The 17,991-nt window shown below is 41.0% G+C and overlaps 1 protein-coding gene across 2 annotated transcripts in view; it reads left to right on the top strand.

The window, feature by feature from the left end:
• Positions 1 to 17,743, top strand: part of SMS (spermine synthase) — a 57,180-nt gene extending 39,437 nt beyond the window's left edge. For both annotated transcript variants that reach the window (XM_005593159.4, XM_045384399.3), the window contains exons 6-11: positions 699 to 853; positions 1,628 to 1,717; positions 7,471 to 7,585; positions 8,303 to 8,382; positions 15,471 to 15,586; positions 17,205 to 17,743. In XM_005593159.4, coding sequence (XP_005593216.1) covers positions 699 to 853; positions 1,628 to 1,717; positions 7,471 to 7,585; positions 8,303 to 8,382; positions 15,471 to 15,586; positions 17,205 to 17,244 — 596 coding nt within the window. In that variant the 3' untranslated portion in view covers positions 17,245 to 17,743. The remainder of the gene's footprint in view (positions 1 to 698; positions 854 to 1,627; positions 1,718 to 7,470; positions 7,586 to 8,302; positions 8,383 to 15,470; positions 15,587 to 17,204) is intronic.
• The last annotated feature ends 248 nt before the right edge of the window (positions 17,744 to 17,991 follow it).

Here is a 17,991-nt window from a genome sequence, read left to right on the forward strand (position 1 = left end):
CAAAGTGGTGATATGTTAGATGATGGTGTTTTCCTGACAGTTATTGCTGTTGTGGATTTGTTTGAGTTTGTTTCTGACACTGCTGGTGTTTGAGATGCACATTTATGTCATATTAACCTGTGGATTGTCCGGGCTTTCACATAAACTTCGTCTTGACATTGCCTCCTTAGTGATGAATATTTAGATTGTGTTTCAAAAGAAAATGCATTTGCGTATTACAAAAAAAAAAAAAAACCTTTTTGTTACAGAACAGTTGAAACCTAAGTAGACAAATTAGTGTGATGAACCCGCATGTACTCACCGTTGAGTGTGAACAATTATCAACTCCTAGCCAGTCTTATTTTGCCTAAACCCCAGTCTACTTTGTCCCTCTCATATTATTTTGAAGCAGCTCACAGACATCATATTATTTCATTTGTTAAGATGTAACTGCTTTTAATTATTTGGTATATTGACACATTTTTAAGGCTGGATTTTCTTTCCACTGACTAATGTCCATTTGTATAAGGTGTCAGATGATCAGGGTTGATGAAAAAGTCCTCAATGGAAAAAAAAAGCTTGCATATTGTTCACAGTTTTAAAAAATTGAAAATGAAAAATTTACATTTTGGGCTAGATCCCAGCACTTCAGTGTGGCGGGGCCAGGTGGTTTGTGTGTGAAGGTAGACTCACCATTTGGATTTGTTTCTCCTCCCTAGATTTGGCAGAGAGTGATTTGGCGTATACCCGGGCCATCATGGGCAGTGGCAAAGAAGATTACACTGGCAAAGATGTACTCATTCTGGGAGGTGGAGATGGAGGCATATTGTATGAAATAGTCAAACTAAAACCAAAGATGGTCACTATGGTAGAGATATCCTTTGTTGTATGAGAGAACAAGTTCAGTGGGTTTCTTTTGTTTCCTTCCTTCCTTTGGTGTCTCACAACTCAAATTAATGTTACCACAGACTAGAGGCAAATGTGTTACCCATACCCAGACTGCTTTGAACAGACAAGTTAGTAACAGTACCCTTTTACGTGGCCATCAACAAAGAAATAATCGGCTGGGCACAGTGGCTCATGCCTGTAATCCAAGCACTTTGGGAGGCCGTGGCAGGTGCATCACCTGAGGTCAGGAGTTCAAGACCAGCCTAATCAACATGGCGAAACCCCGTCTCTACTAAAAATACAAAAATTAGCCAGGCATGGTGGCGGGCACCTGTAATCCCAGCTACTTGGGAGGCTGAGACAGGAGAATTGCTTGAACCTGAGGTGGCAGAGGTTGCAGTAAGCCAAGATCGCGCCACTTCACTCTAGCCTGGGCGACAGAGTGAGACTCCGTTTCAAAAACAAACAAATAATCTACCTAGTTGAGGATTAAAGAGCAAATGACTTTGATACTGTGTCTGCTGCCCGGCAGTTTCCAAAATGACTTCCCTAAAGCTATCTCATGAGGAGAAAAGAAGATTCAGTTCCTTTTGCATGTCCTTGGTGGGAAAATAAAGTCACTCACTGCCTCATTCATCATTTTGTCAAATTTGTGATACCCAAGTTAGCATTATAAAATCTTTGTCTTAACCCTTTCTTTAAAGTATTACTATTTAAGAATTCTTTGATATACCCAAATTCTCCTTAACCTGTTTCGGACATTGACCAAATGGTGATCGATGGGTGTAAGAAATACATGCGAAAAACGTGTGGCGATGTCTTAGACAATCTTAAAGGAGACTGCTATCAGGTAATTATGTTTTCTGGATAATATAGTTTTAAGTCAACTGATAATATAATTGATTTAAGTTATTGATCAGAATCGTGCCTTATTAAAACAGCTTTTAGTATAATTGGTTGAGAAGATAAATACGTCATCTGTCTCTTCATGTGAGTTATATGTATATTTGTATTTAGGGTACACATGTACCAATGATGGGAATGCACCAACTCCAGATTCTCTGAATGGAATAAAATGAATTCTGTTTTTTGTGGGGTTTTTGTTTGTTTGTTTGTTTTTTTAATACTTCTAGGGTACCTGTGCAGAACATGCAGGTTTGTTACATAGGTATACACGTGGCATGGTGGTTCGCTGCGCCTGTCAACTCATCATCTAGGTTTTAAGCCCTGCAAGCATTAGGCATTTCTCCTAATGCTATCCCTCCCCTAAGCCCCTATCCCCCGACCGGCCCCAATGTGTGATGTTCCCCTCACTGTGTCCATGTGTTCTCATTGTTCATCTCACACTTACAAGTGAGAACATGCGATGTTTGGTTTTCTGTTCTTGTGTTAGTTTGCCGAGAATTATGGTTTCCAGCTTCATCCATGTCCCTGCAAAGGACATGAACTCGTCCTTTTTTATGGCTGCATAGTATTCCATGGTGTATGTGTGCCACATTTTCTTTATCTAGCCTATCCTTGATGGGCATTTGAGTTGGTTCCAAGTCTTTGCTTTTATGAATGGTGCCGCAGTAAACCTACGTGTGCATGTGCCTTTATAGTAGAATGATTTATAATCCTTTGGATATATACCCAGTAATGAGATTGCTAGGTCAAATGGTATTTCTGGTTCTAGATCCTTGAGGAATTGCCACACTGTCTTCCACAATGGTTGAACTAATTTACACTCCCACCAACAGTGTAAAAGCATTCCTATTTCTCCACATCCTCTCCAGCATCCGTTGTTTCCTGACTTTTTAATGATCGCCATTGTAACTCCAGCCTGGGCCGCAGAGCGAGAATGTCTCGAAAAGAAAAGAAAATTTTAATTAAAAAAACCTTAATAATAATAATAAAAAAAGAAAACCTTAATAGTAAAATCAAGTAGTACACAAAACTAAAGATTGCTTTTACATATGTGCAAAATTTCCAAGTAAAATAATAAGCTAAATCTGTCATCTTAAGTCTATATTATGCTCAAGTAGGATTTAGTTAGAAGTGTAAAGATTTGAATTTTAAGAAATCTGTCAACTTAATTCATTATGTGAGTAAAGGAGGAAAATAACAGATGACAAAGAATTTGAGAATATTTAGCAGTCATTTTTAATAAAAACTAATGCAGTATACTTATGTAAAATTAGCCAGGTGTGGTGGCGTGTGCCTGTAATTCCAGCTACATTGGAGGCTGAGGCAGGAGAATTGCTTGAACCCGGAAGGTGGAGGTTGCAGTGAGCCGAGATTGCACCACTGCACTCCAGCCTGTTCAACAGAGGGAGACTCTGTCTCTAAAAAAAAAAAAAATATATATATATATATATATATTTTATTTTATATATATATATTATATATATATTTTTTATTTTATATATATATAATATATATATATAACAAATCTGTACATGTACTCCCTGAATCTAAAATAAAAGTTAAAGTATAAATTACTTGAATAAAATAAAATTGCAATAGAGATGAAACTACCTAAACATTAGTAGAAATTAGGTTATAGTAAATAGAAAAATAGAAAATATAATAAATATAATAGATAGCAGAAGCCATTTCCACTGAAAATAGGAAGAAGATGAGGATGCCAATTATCTTTTTCACATTGTTTTTTGAGGCAGCTGAGATAGTAAAGTAGAAAGATGAAAACAGTATAAATCTAATTATTTGCAGATGATATGAATACTAGAAAAGCCAGGAAACTTACATAGAAAATTATTTGAATTCATGAGAATTTGGTAAAGTGATTGGATAAAGCCAGCCTAGATTTTTTTCTCTATACTAAATGCTAAATCATTTAAATAGGATTTCCTTCCCATCCATTTCCTTTCAAAGTAATCAAGTGTTAAATTCCTAGGAATATATATTTAACAAGAATGGTATTGTGAGACTGGTATGAATTATATTAAGATCTTATTGAAAGACATCAAAGTCTGAATATGTGGAGAGGCATGCTGTATTTCTTGTATTGAAATAACAGAACAGGCCGGGCGCGGTGGCTCAAGCCTGTAATCCCAGCACTTAGGGAGGCCGAGATGGGCGGATCACAAGGTCCGGAGATCGAGACAGGCCTGGATAACACGGTGAAACCCCGTCTCTACTAAAAAATACAAAAAACTAGCCGGGCGAGGTGGCTGGCGCCTGTAGTCCCAGCTACTCGGGAGGCTGAGGCAGGAGAATGGCGTAAACCCGGGAGGCGGAGCTTGCAGTGAGCTGAGATCCGGCCACTGCACTCCAGCCTGGGTGACAGAGCGAGACTCCGTCTCAAAAAAAAAAAAAAAAAAAAAAAGAAATAACAGAACAGGCCGGGCTTGGTGGCTCACCTGTAATCCCAGCACTTTGGGAGGCTGAGGTGGGCAGATCACTTGAAGTCAGGAGTTGGAGAACAGCCTGGTCAACATGGTGAAATCCCATCTCTACTAAAAATACAAAAATTAGCCAGACGTGGTGGTGGGTGCTTGTAATCCAGCTACTCCGGAGGCTGAGGCAGGAGAGTGGCTTGAACTCGGGAGGTGGAGGTTGCAGTGAGCCGAGATTGCACCACTGCACTCCAGCCTGGGTGACAGAGCAAGACTCTGTCAAAAAGAAAAACAACAACAACACAGAACAATGTCTATTTCTTCCCAGTTTATTATGTGTAATCCCAAGGAGAGGGGAGGGGTTTAAAAGTAGACCAACTGATTTTAAAGTTTATTTGTAAAAACAAATATCTAAGAATACCCAAGAAAACTCGAAAAAAGAATCACAGTGTGAAGCGAAATATGTCCTATTCGTTGTTAATGTACTACAAGGCACAGTAATCAAATAGGAAGTATGAAAGGAATACACAATACCTAGGAGTGTCAAAGGAACTTGAACAGGTCTGCGTATGTGTTCCTACACACTGCTAATATGGTCTAAGATGCATTTCAGTCGACTTGGGAAAAGGTTTGGTTGAGTTAATGTGCGATGCCGGTATAATGAGTTAACCATCTGCATGAGAACCAAGTTAGCCAACCATAGAAATAGGAATTTTGGTGACTTAGGCTCTAAATGTAAAAACTAATACATTTAAGACAATTTAGAGTACTTAACCTTGGAGTTGGGAAATCTCTTAAAGATAGGACACTCAAACTGTTAATGGTATTATGTTGTCCTTACCAAGCCAAAAGTTCAGACTAGAAGAAAGACTGGTAACAAGCGTGACAGGGAATTGATCCCTTGAATAATGCAGAGTCCCTACAGCTTCGAAATGAAGTTAACTAACTTTAAAAAAGTATAAAGGGTATATTTACTGGTACTTCTCAGAATAAGTCAAATAACCTGTAAAAAGTACCACAAGACAGGCCGGGCGCATTGGCTCATGCCTGTAATCCCAGCACTTTGGGAGGCTGAGGTGGGCAGATCACAAGGTCAGGAGATCGAGACCATCCTGGCTAACACAGTGAAACCCCGGCTATACGAAAAAATAGAAAAAATTAGCCGGGTGTGGTGGTGGGCACCTGTAGTCTCAGTTACTCAGGAGGCTGAGGCAGGAGAAAGGCGTGAACCCGGGAGGTGGAGCTTGCAGTGAGCCAAGATTGCGCCACTGCACTCCAGCCTGGGCGACAAAGCAAGACTCCATCTCAAAAAAAAAAAAAAAGTACCACAAGACGGTCACCCCTGTTGGTGGCCCAGGAAGTTCTTGTGAAAACATTAGCAACAGACTTCACAAAATTTAGTAGAGGAGCAATATTCCACGCTGAGGAGGATGCGAGGAGGAGACAGGTGCTCATATGCACATATGCATTGCTGTTTGACATGTGAAATGCTATCAAAACCGAAACACATGGCTTCTACCCTGTGTTTGAGCACCCAGCCCACAGTTAAAAAGGTGTCACTACAAGGTTTTATTATAGATGTGCTTGTAGCGGCCAAGGCTTGGCGATGACAACAGAAAGAACGTTTTTAGTGGAATGGCGTATTTTTAAAAATGTGTGTTATTACCTGGAGAGATGTTCGGTGAAAATGTTCAAGTTCCGAATGATGTGCGTGATCCAAATTTTACAAAGGAGCACATATATTTGTATTTGTGTGCAAGTATTTGTAAGAATCTCTGTGAACGTATGGAAAAATTATGAGCATATCAAACAGGATTCATAGTGAATTGAAGGCAACTGTGGTGTTAGTACCTCCACAGGTATGATGCATTAAGTGAGACAAGTTATAAAACAATAGGACAGAAAAGTCCCAGTTTCTTACAACTGTGAGGCTATAAGAAGAATGATGAGAAACAACATGGGCTAGGTTATTTTAGGGAATTGTGGTGAACTTTTTTTGGTTTTTTTTTTGAGACAAGGTCTCGTTCTGTCACTCAGGCTGGAGCGCTGGAGCGCAGTGGTGTCATGATCATGGCTCACTACACCCTCGAACTCCCAGGCTCAAGCGATCCTCCCACCTCAGCTTCCTGAGTAGCTGGGACTACAGGCACATACCACTAGGCCCAGCTGGTTTTTCTATTTTTTCTAGAGACAGGCTTTTACCATGTCGCCCAGGCTGCTCTAGAACTCCTGGTCTCCAGTGTTCCGCCCACCTCAACTTCCCAAAGTACTGGGATTACAGGTGTTGGGCCACTGCTCCTGGCCTGGCAAAGTCTTAAACTCTTGATTTCTGACTATTATATGTAATTTTTCTTTTACTTAATGTATTTTTTTTTTAATTAGAAAACTAAAAGATGACCGTAACTCCTGTTTAGTTTAGGATGTTGTTTAGATCCAGATGTGTCCCCAGCATAGAGCCTCAGTACTTCAAATATACAGCTGACCTCAAACTTCTTTCCTGTATTAACTATGTATGATCTGTATGGGAATTCCAGCTGGACTCTTGATTGACTGTGATGGTGGGAGCTGTTATATATAGCTTTATTAGCAGTAGCCAAGCATTAGAGAAAATTGAGGAACAACATGTTTATAGTTTGAGTAACATGCAAAAATAAATCCATAAACAATGAAGTCATTCAGTGCTTAGTATAAAAGAAAAATTAGGCTGGGTACGGTGGCTCATGCCTCTAATCCCAGCACTATGAGAGTCTAAGGTGGGCAGATTGCTTGAGCCCAGGAGTTCAAGACCAACCTGGGCAACATAGTGAGACCCTGTCTCTAGAAAAACTTTTTAAAAATAGTTTATTAATTTTAAAAAATAAGAAAAATCAAAAGAAGATGATACAAATAGTGGTAGGAGAGGCAGTATAGATTAGAGATGAAAGTATGTAGTTGGCTTTCAGATAGTAATAGGTATACTTCGTGGATCTGTGGGCAAGCTGGATAACACCTCAAGTTTGTTTCTACATTGGTAAAATGGATAATAGTGCCTCTAGTATTGTTGCTTTATTGAAATGAGAAGGCATATAAAGCATATATGGTAAGCACTTAATTTTTGCTATTAATAGACATAGATGAAAGTTTTTTGGTTCCTGTAGCAGATGCTGTGGATAGCTGTGGATATAAGCCCCCACTTGGTATTTTTTTCCTCCTTCCTTTACTATTGTTTTTTGTTTAACTACATCCACATGTTGGCTTACTCATCTATTCCTGTTCTTTCTGGAAGGTTCTAATAGAAGACTGTATTCCGGTACTGAAGAGGTACGCCAAAGAAGGGAGAGAATTTGATTATGTGATTAATGATTTGACTGCTGTTCCAATCTCCACGTCTCCAGAAGAAGGTAGATTTTTTTTTTAAACCAGGATACTTATGATGGAAATGTTTCTCTGGGCACCATGTGAGGGTGAAAGGATCTTAGAGATTGTCTAGTTCTCTCACATTTTTAGGGAGTTAAATTGAGGTCCATGGTGGAAAGATGACTGGATTTGGCTTCAGTTCCTGTTCTGCCACTAAATGAGTGAACTCATTCAGTCATTTGAAGCAAAAATGAAATAAAGTGACTCATTACATTATTGAGACGGTAAATCATTTGATAATGTATTTAATTTATGTGATTTTCAACCTGTATTGGTACAAATTGGTCACTTATCTAACAACAGGTAATTCCCTTTCTCAAACCATATGTTTGTTCAAAATCACAGCTAGTTCATGTTTTTTCTATAAACTCAAGTTCCTGCTGAGTTTGCAGACTCTGAATTTCTCTCAGGATTTTGCTGCTTGCCCCCTTATTTAAAGCAGTTTTCTTTCACGTTTCGGCCACTGCCTTTGTGTCGAATCTATTGGTATTTTGAGAGCAGTGCTAGGTAGATGTGATTTTGGCATCCAAAATCAATTTCATTATCGTTCATGAACAAGCTCTTTGAATAGTGAGTGGGTCTCACACTTGTGGCTCTTTTTCTTCTTCCCCTTTTGGTATTGAGTATTTGAATATTTTACTTCAGATGTTGTGGATACGTACAAACCCATATTTATGAAACTTGTTCTTTTAAACCTTCAGATTCCACATGGGAGTTTCTCAGACTGATTCTTGACCTCTCAATGAAAGTGTTGAAACAGGATGGGAAATATTTTACACAGGTAGGCTACTTAACAGTTTTTTTCCTCAAAACACTCTTAAGATTTTTATATTTTGAAATCTGAATGCACATTTTTGAAATTTATTAAGGATAGAGCAGCATCATTGGTTTATGTTGTTTCAAACAGTAAGCTTCTAAGTGGACCTGTCCTCTGCTGGGAATTAATGAGTTATCAGCCCTGGTCTTTCGCTGTAGTATGAGCTGCTGCCACCTGATGGAGACACAGACTGATTTTCTTTTTTTCCCCTCCCCTCATCAACATACACTTGATGAAGTAGCTCTGGCTGTACTGTGAACTCCTGCCACCAGATGGAAGCAGATTGTGGTGTTTTTCTCATTCTCTAGGGGATTCTAAAACTTTAAAGATTTCATTTTTTGGTGTTAAAAATATACATATATATCTTCTATTGAAATCCTTAACAAAATTTTGAAAATGACAGCAAAGACAGCTAATTGATAATCTAGTCTCTTGGTACAAAATTCCTTGATTCATAAACATAAACACTTACATAGCATCGTACTCTGGATCTCTGAATTATTCTGAGTTCACAGGAAAATCCCCTCCTCCATTTTTTAAAGTACTGCCAGCCTGGGCAACATAGTAAGACTCCATCTCTACAAAACATTTAAAAGATTAGCTGGGCATGGTGGTGCATGCCTGTAGTCCTAACTCTGGAGGCCGAGGTGGGAGGATTGTTTGAGCCTGGGAGGTTGAAGCTATAGTGAGCTATGATCGTGCCACTGCCCTCCAGCCTGGGTGACAGAGTGAGACCTTGACTCAAAAATAAACACAGTATTAGTTTACTGTATTTAAATGTCAGGAACAGGCCAGGTGTGGTGGCTTACGCCTGTAATCCCAGCACTTTGGGAGGCCGAGGCAGTTAGATTACCTGAGGTCAAGGAGTTCGAGACCAGCCTGGCCAACATGGTGAAACCCCGTCTCTACTAAAAATACAAAAATGAGCCAGGCATGGTAGCAGGAGCCTGTAATCCCAGCTACTCAGGAGCCTGAGGCAGGACATTGCTTGAACCTGGGAGGCGGAGGTTGCAATGAGCCGAGATTGCACCACTGGGCTCCAGCCTGGGCCACAGAGCAAGACTCCGTCTCCAAAAAAAAAAAAAAAAGTCAGGAACAGGTAGAGGTTTTAACTTGATTCTCCTGAGGAGATGTTTGCAAGCAGACCCTATCCTGGACATTTTATGGAATCTGAGATTAATAATGCTGAAAACAACTTAGCAATTCTAAGGGACATCTTGATTCAGGCTCCAGCCTATCCTGTTGTTCCGCTCTTCCCTCTGCGTGCAAGACCTGCAGGCACATTGTGCTTAATCTTAGACTTTGCGCTTGGTGAAAATGTTGGGAAACTTTGAGCAGAGCAAAGCCCTATCTGTTAATGGAGTGTCTCTCCCCCACCACCCCAAGGTTTAGAAACGATTTTTACAAACATGTTGTAGATGGATATAACTATTCAAAGCCAGGAGTCTGCAAACATTGGGCCAAATCTGGCCTCCTGCTTGCTTGTTTGTAAAGTTTTCTTGGCACACAGACACGCCCATTTATTACATAGTGTCTGTGGCTGCTTTTGAACTGAGTAGTTGTGGTAGATACTGTATGATCTGCAGAGCCTAAAATAGTTTCTGTCTGACCCTTTACAGAGGAAGTTTGCTGACCCCTGTCTTATAGGAAACCTGCAGTGAAACCTGCTCAAATGAAGCTTTCTTATTGTAAAGAAGCAAGTTGGACTTTCTTATGATGGTTTTTTTTTCTTTTTTTTTTTGAGACGGAGTCTTGCTCTGTCGCCCAGGCTGGAGTGCAGTGGCGTGATCTCAGCTCACTGCAACCTCCACCTCCTGGGTTCAAGCGATTCTCCTGCCTCAGCCTCCTGAGTAGCTGGGATTATAGGCATGTGCCACCATGCCCAGCTGATTTTTTTGTATTTTTAGTAGAGATGGGGTTTCTCCATGTTGGTCAGGCTGGTCTCAAACTCCCAACCTCAGGTGATCCGTTCCCCTTGGCCTCCCAAAGTGCTGGGATTACAGGCGTGAGCCACTGCACCTAGCCATGATGGGCATTTTTTAAGCAGAGCATATGGAATCTTTTTCTTTTCATTTTTTTGAGCTAGGTTCTTGGTATGTAGCCTAGGCCGGAGTGCAGTGGCACAGTGGCGCTCATTGCAGCCTCAACCTCCCAGGCTGAAGTGATCGTCTTGCTTTGCCCCTCCCAAAGTGCTGGGATTACAGGCATCCATTGCCAGGCCTGGCTAATTTTTGTAGAGATGAGGTCTCACTATGTTGCCCAGGTTGGCCTTAAACTCCTAGATTCGAGTAATCCTCCTACGTCAGCCTCCTGAATTGTTGAGATTACAGCCATTAGTGACCGTGCCCAGCCAGAATTTTTTCTTTTAGGTTTCTGCAAACACATAGAAGAAAATCTCAAGCAGCTTAAATCAAGGAAAAATGTGAGGCTCTGGGAACTTGAACAAAAAGAGGCTGAAAAAAATTTGGATCCACTACCAACTAGCCAGTCTGTAGTACAAAAGACAGGACAAAAGAGACAGCCACACTAACTCCACCTGTTGTCTACTACAACCGTGTGACTATTGTTCTTTTGTTCTGAATATTGGCATGGCAGGCCACCTCCTATGGAGAGCCGTTATCTTAGTATGAAAGGCTAATAGAATGCTTGCTTAGTGTACTACCACAACCCATTTGTAAATATTAATGACCCAGGCTTTGATATCTTGCCTTTGCCAATAGACTTTTTACCAAAATCAAAAGGATTGTATGCCCAGGGCTGTCTTGGTTTCTAAGAATTGTCCGAAAGACATATGACGTGTTTTCTGTCCCCATGTTCATTACAGTTAGAACCACAAAACAATCTCATTATATAACACCTGGGGTTCATTCAGTACATTTGGTGGTTGACAGTGTCACATGGTAAGATTTATGTGGACAGGCATGTATAGCCCTTTTAAGAAGTAGTAATTAAGTCAAAAGGCAAGTGATTCGACTCAGGATGTATTGATGTAGTTGCCACAGGGCAGTTTTGTTTTTTTTTTTAACTGCCAGGTGACATACTTAGGAGGTAACCCAGATTCCTGGCATGCCCACCCACTTTGCCCAAGTGTGCAGCTTAGAACTGGAGTCAGGTTAAGGGTGGGATGAAAATGTGTTGTTTTACAGAAGCTAAATGTTCCCACCTAAAACTGCTGGCATCACAGTGGTGAGTTTGCGATGTCATTGGTATTACTGTGGCTGCCTGAACGCAGCCTTGTCAGCATCCCAGGAAGCTGGGGAATGCATCGTGGAGAGGCGTGGGAATCAAGGTGGGCCAATAGAATTTGAATTGGGGAGGAAGTGTTTTCATGGAACCTAGGAGGCAGATCCTGGGACTTGACCTTCCTCTCTTCTCTCCCTCCAGCCCCATTTAAAAAAAAACCTGTAAGTTATATTTCTCTCTCATTCCTGCTTGCCTTCTAGAAGCAGCCCATCCTTGGTCTCACTTTTTTCCGTTTCTGTATCTTCTAGATGGTTCTTACATGTATGATTTCCTAAATCATTATACTATGTAATTTTATTTGCTTTTGAACTTGATAAAAGTTGCTAAGGATGTATTCTTCTATACCTGTTACTGAGGTGTCATGTGCCTGTAATCCTAACTACTCAGGAGGATCGCTTGAGCCCAGGAGTTCGAGGACAGCCTGGGCAACATAGTGAAGACCCCACCTCTAAAATAAACAAAAGCAAATGTCACCTGTCCACACCTAACATGGGGAAAAGAACTTTCTAGAACTGAAGCTATAGAATTTGGATTTAATCCCCTAGTGAAGCCTCAAAGGGTTAAATAAACCAATGACTAATAAAATCTGAGTTTGCAGGATTGCAGGTAAAAAAAGAAACAACTTGCTGAAACACTGAAACTCCCCACACTTAAGAAAGAAAATCACTGGCTAAAATCTGTTAAAACCAATATGCCCCATTAGAATTTGCACAGAACAAGCTTGCTGATGTCACAGCCTAAGTTTTCACCACTTGCTTCATACTAACCACTTCCCCGCCCTCAAGATTGCACACAAGACCCATTAGTGGGCAGAAAGAGATAACCATACGTGCCTGAGGATTTTCCAGATCTACCCTTTCCATCCACAAATCAATCACCTGCAAATCTCAGAACCTACCCCTTAAATTTTTTTTTTTTGGAGATGGAGATGGAGATGGAGTCTCACTCTGTGGCCCGGGCTGGAGTACAGTGGCTCGATCCCTGCTCACTGCAACCTTTGCCTCCCGGGTTCAAGCACCTCTCCTGCCTCAGCCTCCCAAGTAGCTGGGATTGCAGGTGTGTGCCACCACACCTGGCTAATTTTTGTATTTTTAGAAGAGATGGGATTTCACCATGTTGGCCAGACTGCTCTCGAACTCCTGACCTGAAGTGATACTCCTGACCTGAAGTGATTCGCCTGCCTCGGCCTCCAAAGTGTTAGGATTACAGGTGTGAGCCACTGCAGCCAGCCCCTTAAACCTTTTCTAATAAAAGGACTGCCTTTAAGCCCAGCACAGGGAAACGTATTTAAGCTGGACTCCTGTCTCCTTGTTAGTTGACTTCCAATAAAAAGCTTTTCTTAGGCCAGGCTCGGTGGCTCATGCCTGTAATCCCAGCATTTGGGGAGGCTAAGGTGGGAGGATTGCTTGAGGCCAGGAGTTTGAGGCTGTACTGAGCTGTGATCACAGCACTGTACTTCAGCCTGAGCAACACAGCAAGACCCTGTCTCTGAAAAGAAATTAAAATAAGCTTTGCTTTTCTTAAAACCCCAGTGTCCTAATACTGACTTCTAGAACATTGGGCAGTGAGCCCCTTTTTCTTCGATAATGCCAGGTGTGGCCCCACCCCTTGTTCCATCCCTTTTTCTTATCCTTAATGGGTGCTTAATTCTTTGCTATTAGATTTTTATTCATCTCCCATTTGTTTCTCTTAAAAAGAAAAAATGTCATTCCATTTAAATAGACAGGAAAGTGAAATGTATCATGTTACTTTTTTGGGTAGGTCTCTATTTGTGGTGTGCGTTTTCTTCTTTTTTTGAAACTTCTTGACAATGTTGGGAAAGAACAAATTGAAACTTTCCTATTTTCTTACCACAGTCTATGTAAGGAAGTCTTCCCATATAACCTCTATAAAGAGAGAGTGTGGTGTCAATTTTAACATGGCAAAGCCATTTACTGTGCACCTTGGTGGCATTTTCATTCTATAGCTTCCCCAGTGGCGATGGGTTCTAAAAACAACTGGGCAGTTTTCTATTTGTGAATCTTAAATTACACGTGTGGTGTTTATATGCTCTCATGGTGAACTTGATGTTGAAACCAAATTACATGCTGGCAAAGGGCACTTTGACCATGGCCATATCCCACTGCGGGACCCTAGATGATGGGTTACTAAACAGTCTGGCACTGAAGGATGACGTCATGTTGAGTGAATGTGCTAAGTTAAAACCACCAAGGCCAGCTCTCAGAATAATTCTAACCTCTTGCCCGTGACTAGCTGGCTGGTTGGTTTTGAAAGCCATTCTCAGGAGTTCTTACATCACAGGCTGCCTTTATTTGTAAATAATTTTCATCTTGCATTATACTTAGCTATTTTGAGGCAAATTAAGAGTAACTTTTTTTTTGAATTGGAGTTTCGCTCTTGTTGCCCGGGCTGGAGTGCAATGGCGCAATCTCAGCTCATTGCAACCTCCACCTCCTGGGTTCAAGTGGTTCTTCTGTCTTAGCCTCCTGAGTAGCTGGGAATACAGGTGCATGCCACTACGCCTGGCTAGTTTTTGTATTTTTAGTAGAGATAGGGTTTCACCATGTTGACCAGGCTGGCCTCAAACTCCTGACCTCAAGTGATCCACCTGCCTCAGCCTCCCAAAGTGCTGGGATTACAGGCCTGAGCCAGCACTTCCAGTGAAGAGTAACTTTCTTAAGAAATGGAATCAGCCACCTGGATTCAGTATTACTGTCTTGTGAATACCAACTTCAGAGATTAAAAGGAAATAGTTGGTATTTCCTTTTAATCTCTGTATATAAATACCAGTTTTGTTTTCTAAATTCATAATGAAAATCATTTGGGGAAAATTGTGCTAAAAGGATGATAAAGGCTTCCCCAGACTTAATCCAAATTTACATTTTAACAAGATCCCCTATGATATCATATGTACATTAAGGAGTTAGAAGCATTGCTCTAGAGTTGGGCAAATACTGTATCCATTCAGCAACTCTGCTATATCTTGGCTGGCATCTCTTGAATTCTCTTCACCTTTTTTTCCTTATGGTCACAAGATGGCTGCTGCAGCTCCAAATATCACATCTAGGTTATAGCTTGGAAGAAAGTTGAAGAGGCGGGTGGCTCTCTCTTTGTTCTGAATCAAAAGCTTTTCCAGCAGCTACCAGCAAACTTGCAGTATATGTCATTGACTACCCCTAGCTGCTGGAGATGCTGAAAATGGGGTGACTGGAAAGGGAGAAATGCTAGAATAATGAAGTTGAGAGAAAGTTTTTGATAAGGTGTGCAACTGGGGGATATCCCTAGCATATATATCCTGAATAGACTTTTGTTCTCTTATACACAGATTCTAGGAAAAAAAATAGGGGTGAATATAGTTCTGTGTCAACATTTTAGACTTTTAGGAGAATTGTAGTTTAAACCATTGTGGAAATCAAGAACACTATCTTTTTGATACTTCGTTTATAACATAATGGTGACCGTTTTTGAGAAAATTTCCTTTGAATATGTTATTTGTATGAATCTTTGCAAATTGCATGGTTTTAATTCAGTGACTGTGTCACTAATAAGAAATCGGTTTCACTGCTTTCTATCATTTCATATTCTAATAATTTGAAATGGCTTGGTCAATGAGGTAGAAGGATAACGAGCTCTAATGGGTCTATAAATAGAATGCAGTGTGATTTGTGAAAATACAGAAGCCTTATCTTGTTTTTAAAGATGAACTTTTATCTAAAGCTAGAAATGTTCTTCTTTATTAACGACCTTCAGATGAGTGGGGCCCTTGGAAGGACTCAAGAATCCCATTTGCTTATCTCTCTTTGATTTAGGGGAACTGTGTCAATCTGACAGAAGCGCTGTCGCTCTATGAAGAACAGCTGGGGCACCTGTATTGTCCTGTGGAATTTTCAAAGGAGATCGTCTGTGTCCCTTCATATTTGGAATTGTATCCTTTGACCATGACATTATTTTGCCAGATCAAAGCACCCAAGTAAATCCTATGCCAATTAAAAAATTTAAATTCCAATAATAAACAATTAGCTTAGCCGTAGAGTATATAAAGCCCTGGTTCTCAAGCTTCGGTGCACATTGGAATCCCCCGAGAAGCTTTAAATAAAATCTAACATTCTAGACTCCCATTCTCAAAAGTTTTGGCGGGCGCTTGCCACAGCTTTCCAGGTGCTTTTAATGATCAAGCACTACTGGTGTAAAGCATCGGTTCTCAAAGGTGTTGCCAGACCTGCAGCATCGCTCAAGAACTAGTTAGACATGGACATTCTTAAGTCCCACCCCAACCTGCTGCCCAGTCAGAGGAATTCTGGAGGTGGGGGCCCAGTGACCTATTCTACCAGCCTTCCCAGGGATTTATGTGCACCTAAAAAGTTTGAGAAGCCCTAGTCTAAAATAACCATCCTACCTGTGGCAGGTAAAATGTCTAAAGACACTCATTCTACTCTTACATTAAAATTACCTGATGTTAATACTAGTTTCTACACTTGATGCTAATTTGCAGTAGAAATCGAGAACTAGAATGATGTTGGGGACTGCACAGTTAGCGTTGGTGTTCTCTGTTCCACTTAGTAAAGTTAGTCTAGAGAAATAAAACATGGAGAAAAAAGGAAATGAGAGCATTATCATTGGAAATTTGTGCCACAACACAGCTGTGGGCTATAGTCTGCAGACAACAGCTTCCTTATCTGCTGTTGCCAAGTCCAGGTTCCTGTGACGGCAGGTTTTTTTTTTTTTTTTTTTTTTGCTGTCAAGGTTGCTCTGCGACTGCTGCTGACCTCCAGTGAGGCCTGGTCCCATCAGGCTGGGGCAGAGCCCGGCAGCGCAGACTGCCTGCTGAGACCAGATGGCCAGCAAGAGGCAATGAGAACCCTCTAGATCCTCCACGTGAGGAGGGGGCACTCCGCCTGCTGGGTGGCCGTGTCCCTCCACAGCCTGTACAGAGCTTCAGCATCTCCTCCCAACTGTCCACCTTCGTTTAGGGTTCCCCTCAGCATGTTTGTCAGGCCTGTGTTTGCATGTTTGGAGATTTGAGAAATGAGTTGATAACATTTGAGGCAAAGGCTTCCACCTGCTAGTTCTTCTCTCTCCCTCCTTCCTTCCCTCTCCTTTACTCCTCTGACCTTTTTTCCTCTCCTTCTTCTTCCCTCTCTTCCCTACCCCTTCTCTCCCTTCCTTGCATTTCCTGCTACCCCAGTTTTCCCTCTCTCCCTCCCTCCTTTCCTCCTTCCTTCCTTTCCTTCTTCCTGCCTTTCCTTCTCATACTAATTCCCTAAAACTTGTGAGACTTTGGATCGGTAGTGTTACCTGAGAGAATATTTGTGTTCCTTTAGCCTTCTGTTGTCCACTCAGTACCTCCTTCAGACATCCCAGGTGGTGGGGATGTCCCCAGGCTGCAGAGTGGCCTTATTCAAAGGCCTTCATTCTCATTCCCACAGTGCTCTAAGCCATGAAGCTTTTCATCCGTCTTTCAATTTGTAGGCCAGCAAACGAATTACAAGTGATGCCTTTTCTTCCTTGAATTACCTGCTTTTATTCCTTGACTCCCTGACCAGGTGGGTATTTTACACTGTTTGGAAGAAAGCTAAACCTTGAAGATCAGTAGCCCCTAATCACATGTGCTGCGAATGGCCTTCCTGACCTCCATATGCTGTACATGACATCGAAATGAGTCAGGCAATTGATTGTGAATTCCTTAAAGTTTTCCTTTTTTTAATAATTATTTTTAATTTAAACAAGCAAATGGCAAATGTATATTTTGATGAGCTTAGGGTGTTATTTTTTTTTGAAAGTCAGCTGAAGGATGGTTAGACAGCACAGCGAAGACTGCTAAATGCACTGACCTCCCCTCCCCCCGCCATTAGAATGTGATTTTTGTTCCTCTTTTTTTCTCTGTGGGCTTTTGTTTTTGTTTTTGTTTTCGTAGATCTTCAATTTGGATATTTGGAGGAGTAAACATCGTTGTTTTGCTGGAGGGATGATCTTGATGATGTTTCTTTCCCCAAAAATTGACTTAGATATTAAAATTTGGTGCTTATAAGAGAGAGTTAAAAAAATAAATAGGATTGCTTCAATTAAAATTACAAAAGAGACATTTCACGTGTTCTGTCGTTTTATTTCAGCCCAGTCCCTTCTTTCTAACTTGTGATCTCATAGATCAATGGTATCTCCTGGTCTGTTTCTGGTTCTATCACTCCATGTCATTTATCTCTTTATAATAGGATGGCCTTGGGGTCTTTTTTGAACAGTAGTAATGACTTCATTCGCCACTGTGCTAAATGATACACAACCTATTACATTCACCAGTCCTTCATTATACCATTGACCTGAGGCTAGCAAGAG

Source organism: Macaca fascicularis, chromosome X, assembly GCF_037993035.2.
Source record: "Macaca fascicularis isolate 582-1 chromosome X, T2T-MFA8v1.1".
NCBI lineage: Eukaryota > Metazoa > Chordata > Mammalia > Primates > Cercopithecidae > Macaca > Macaca fascicularis.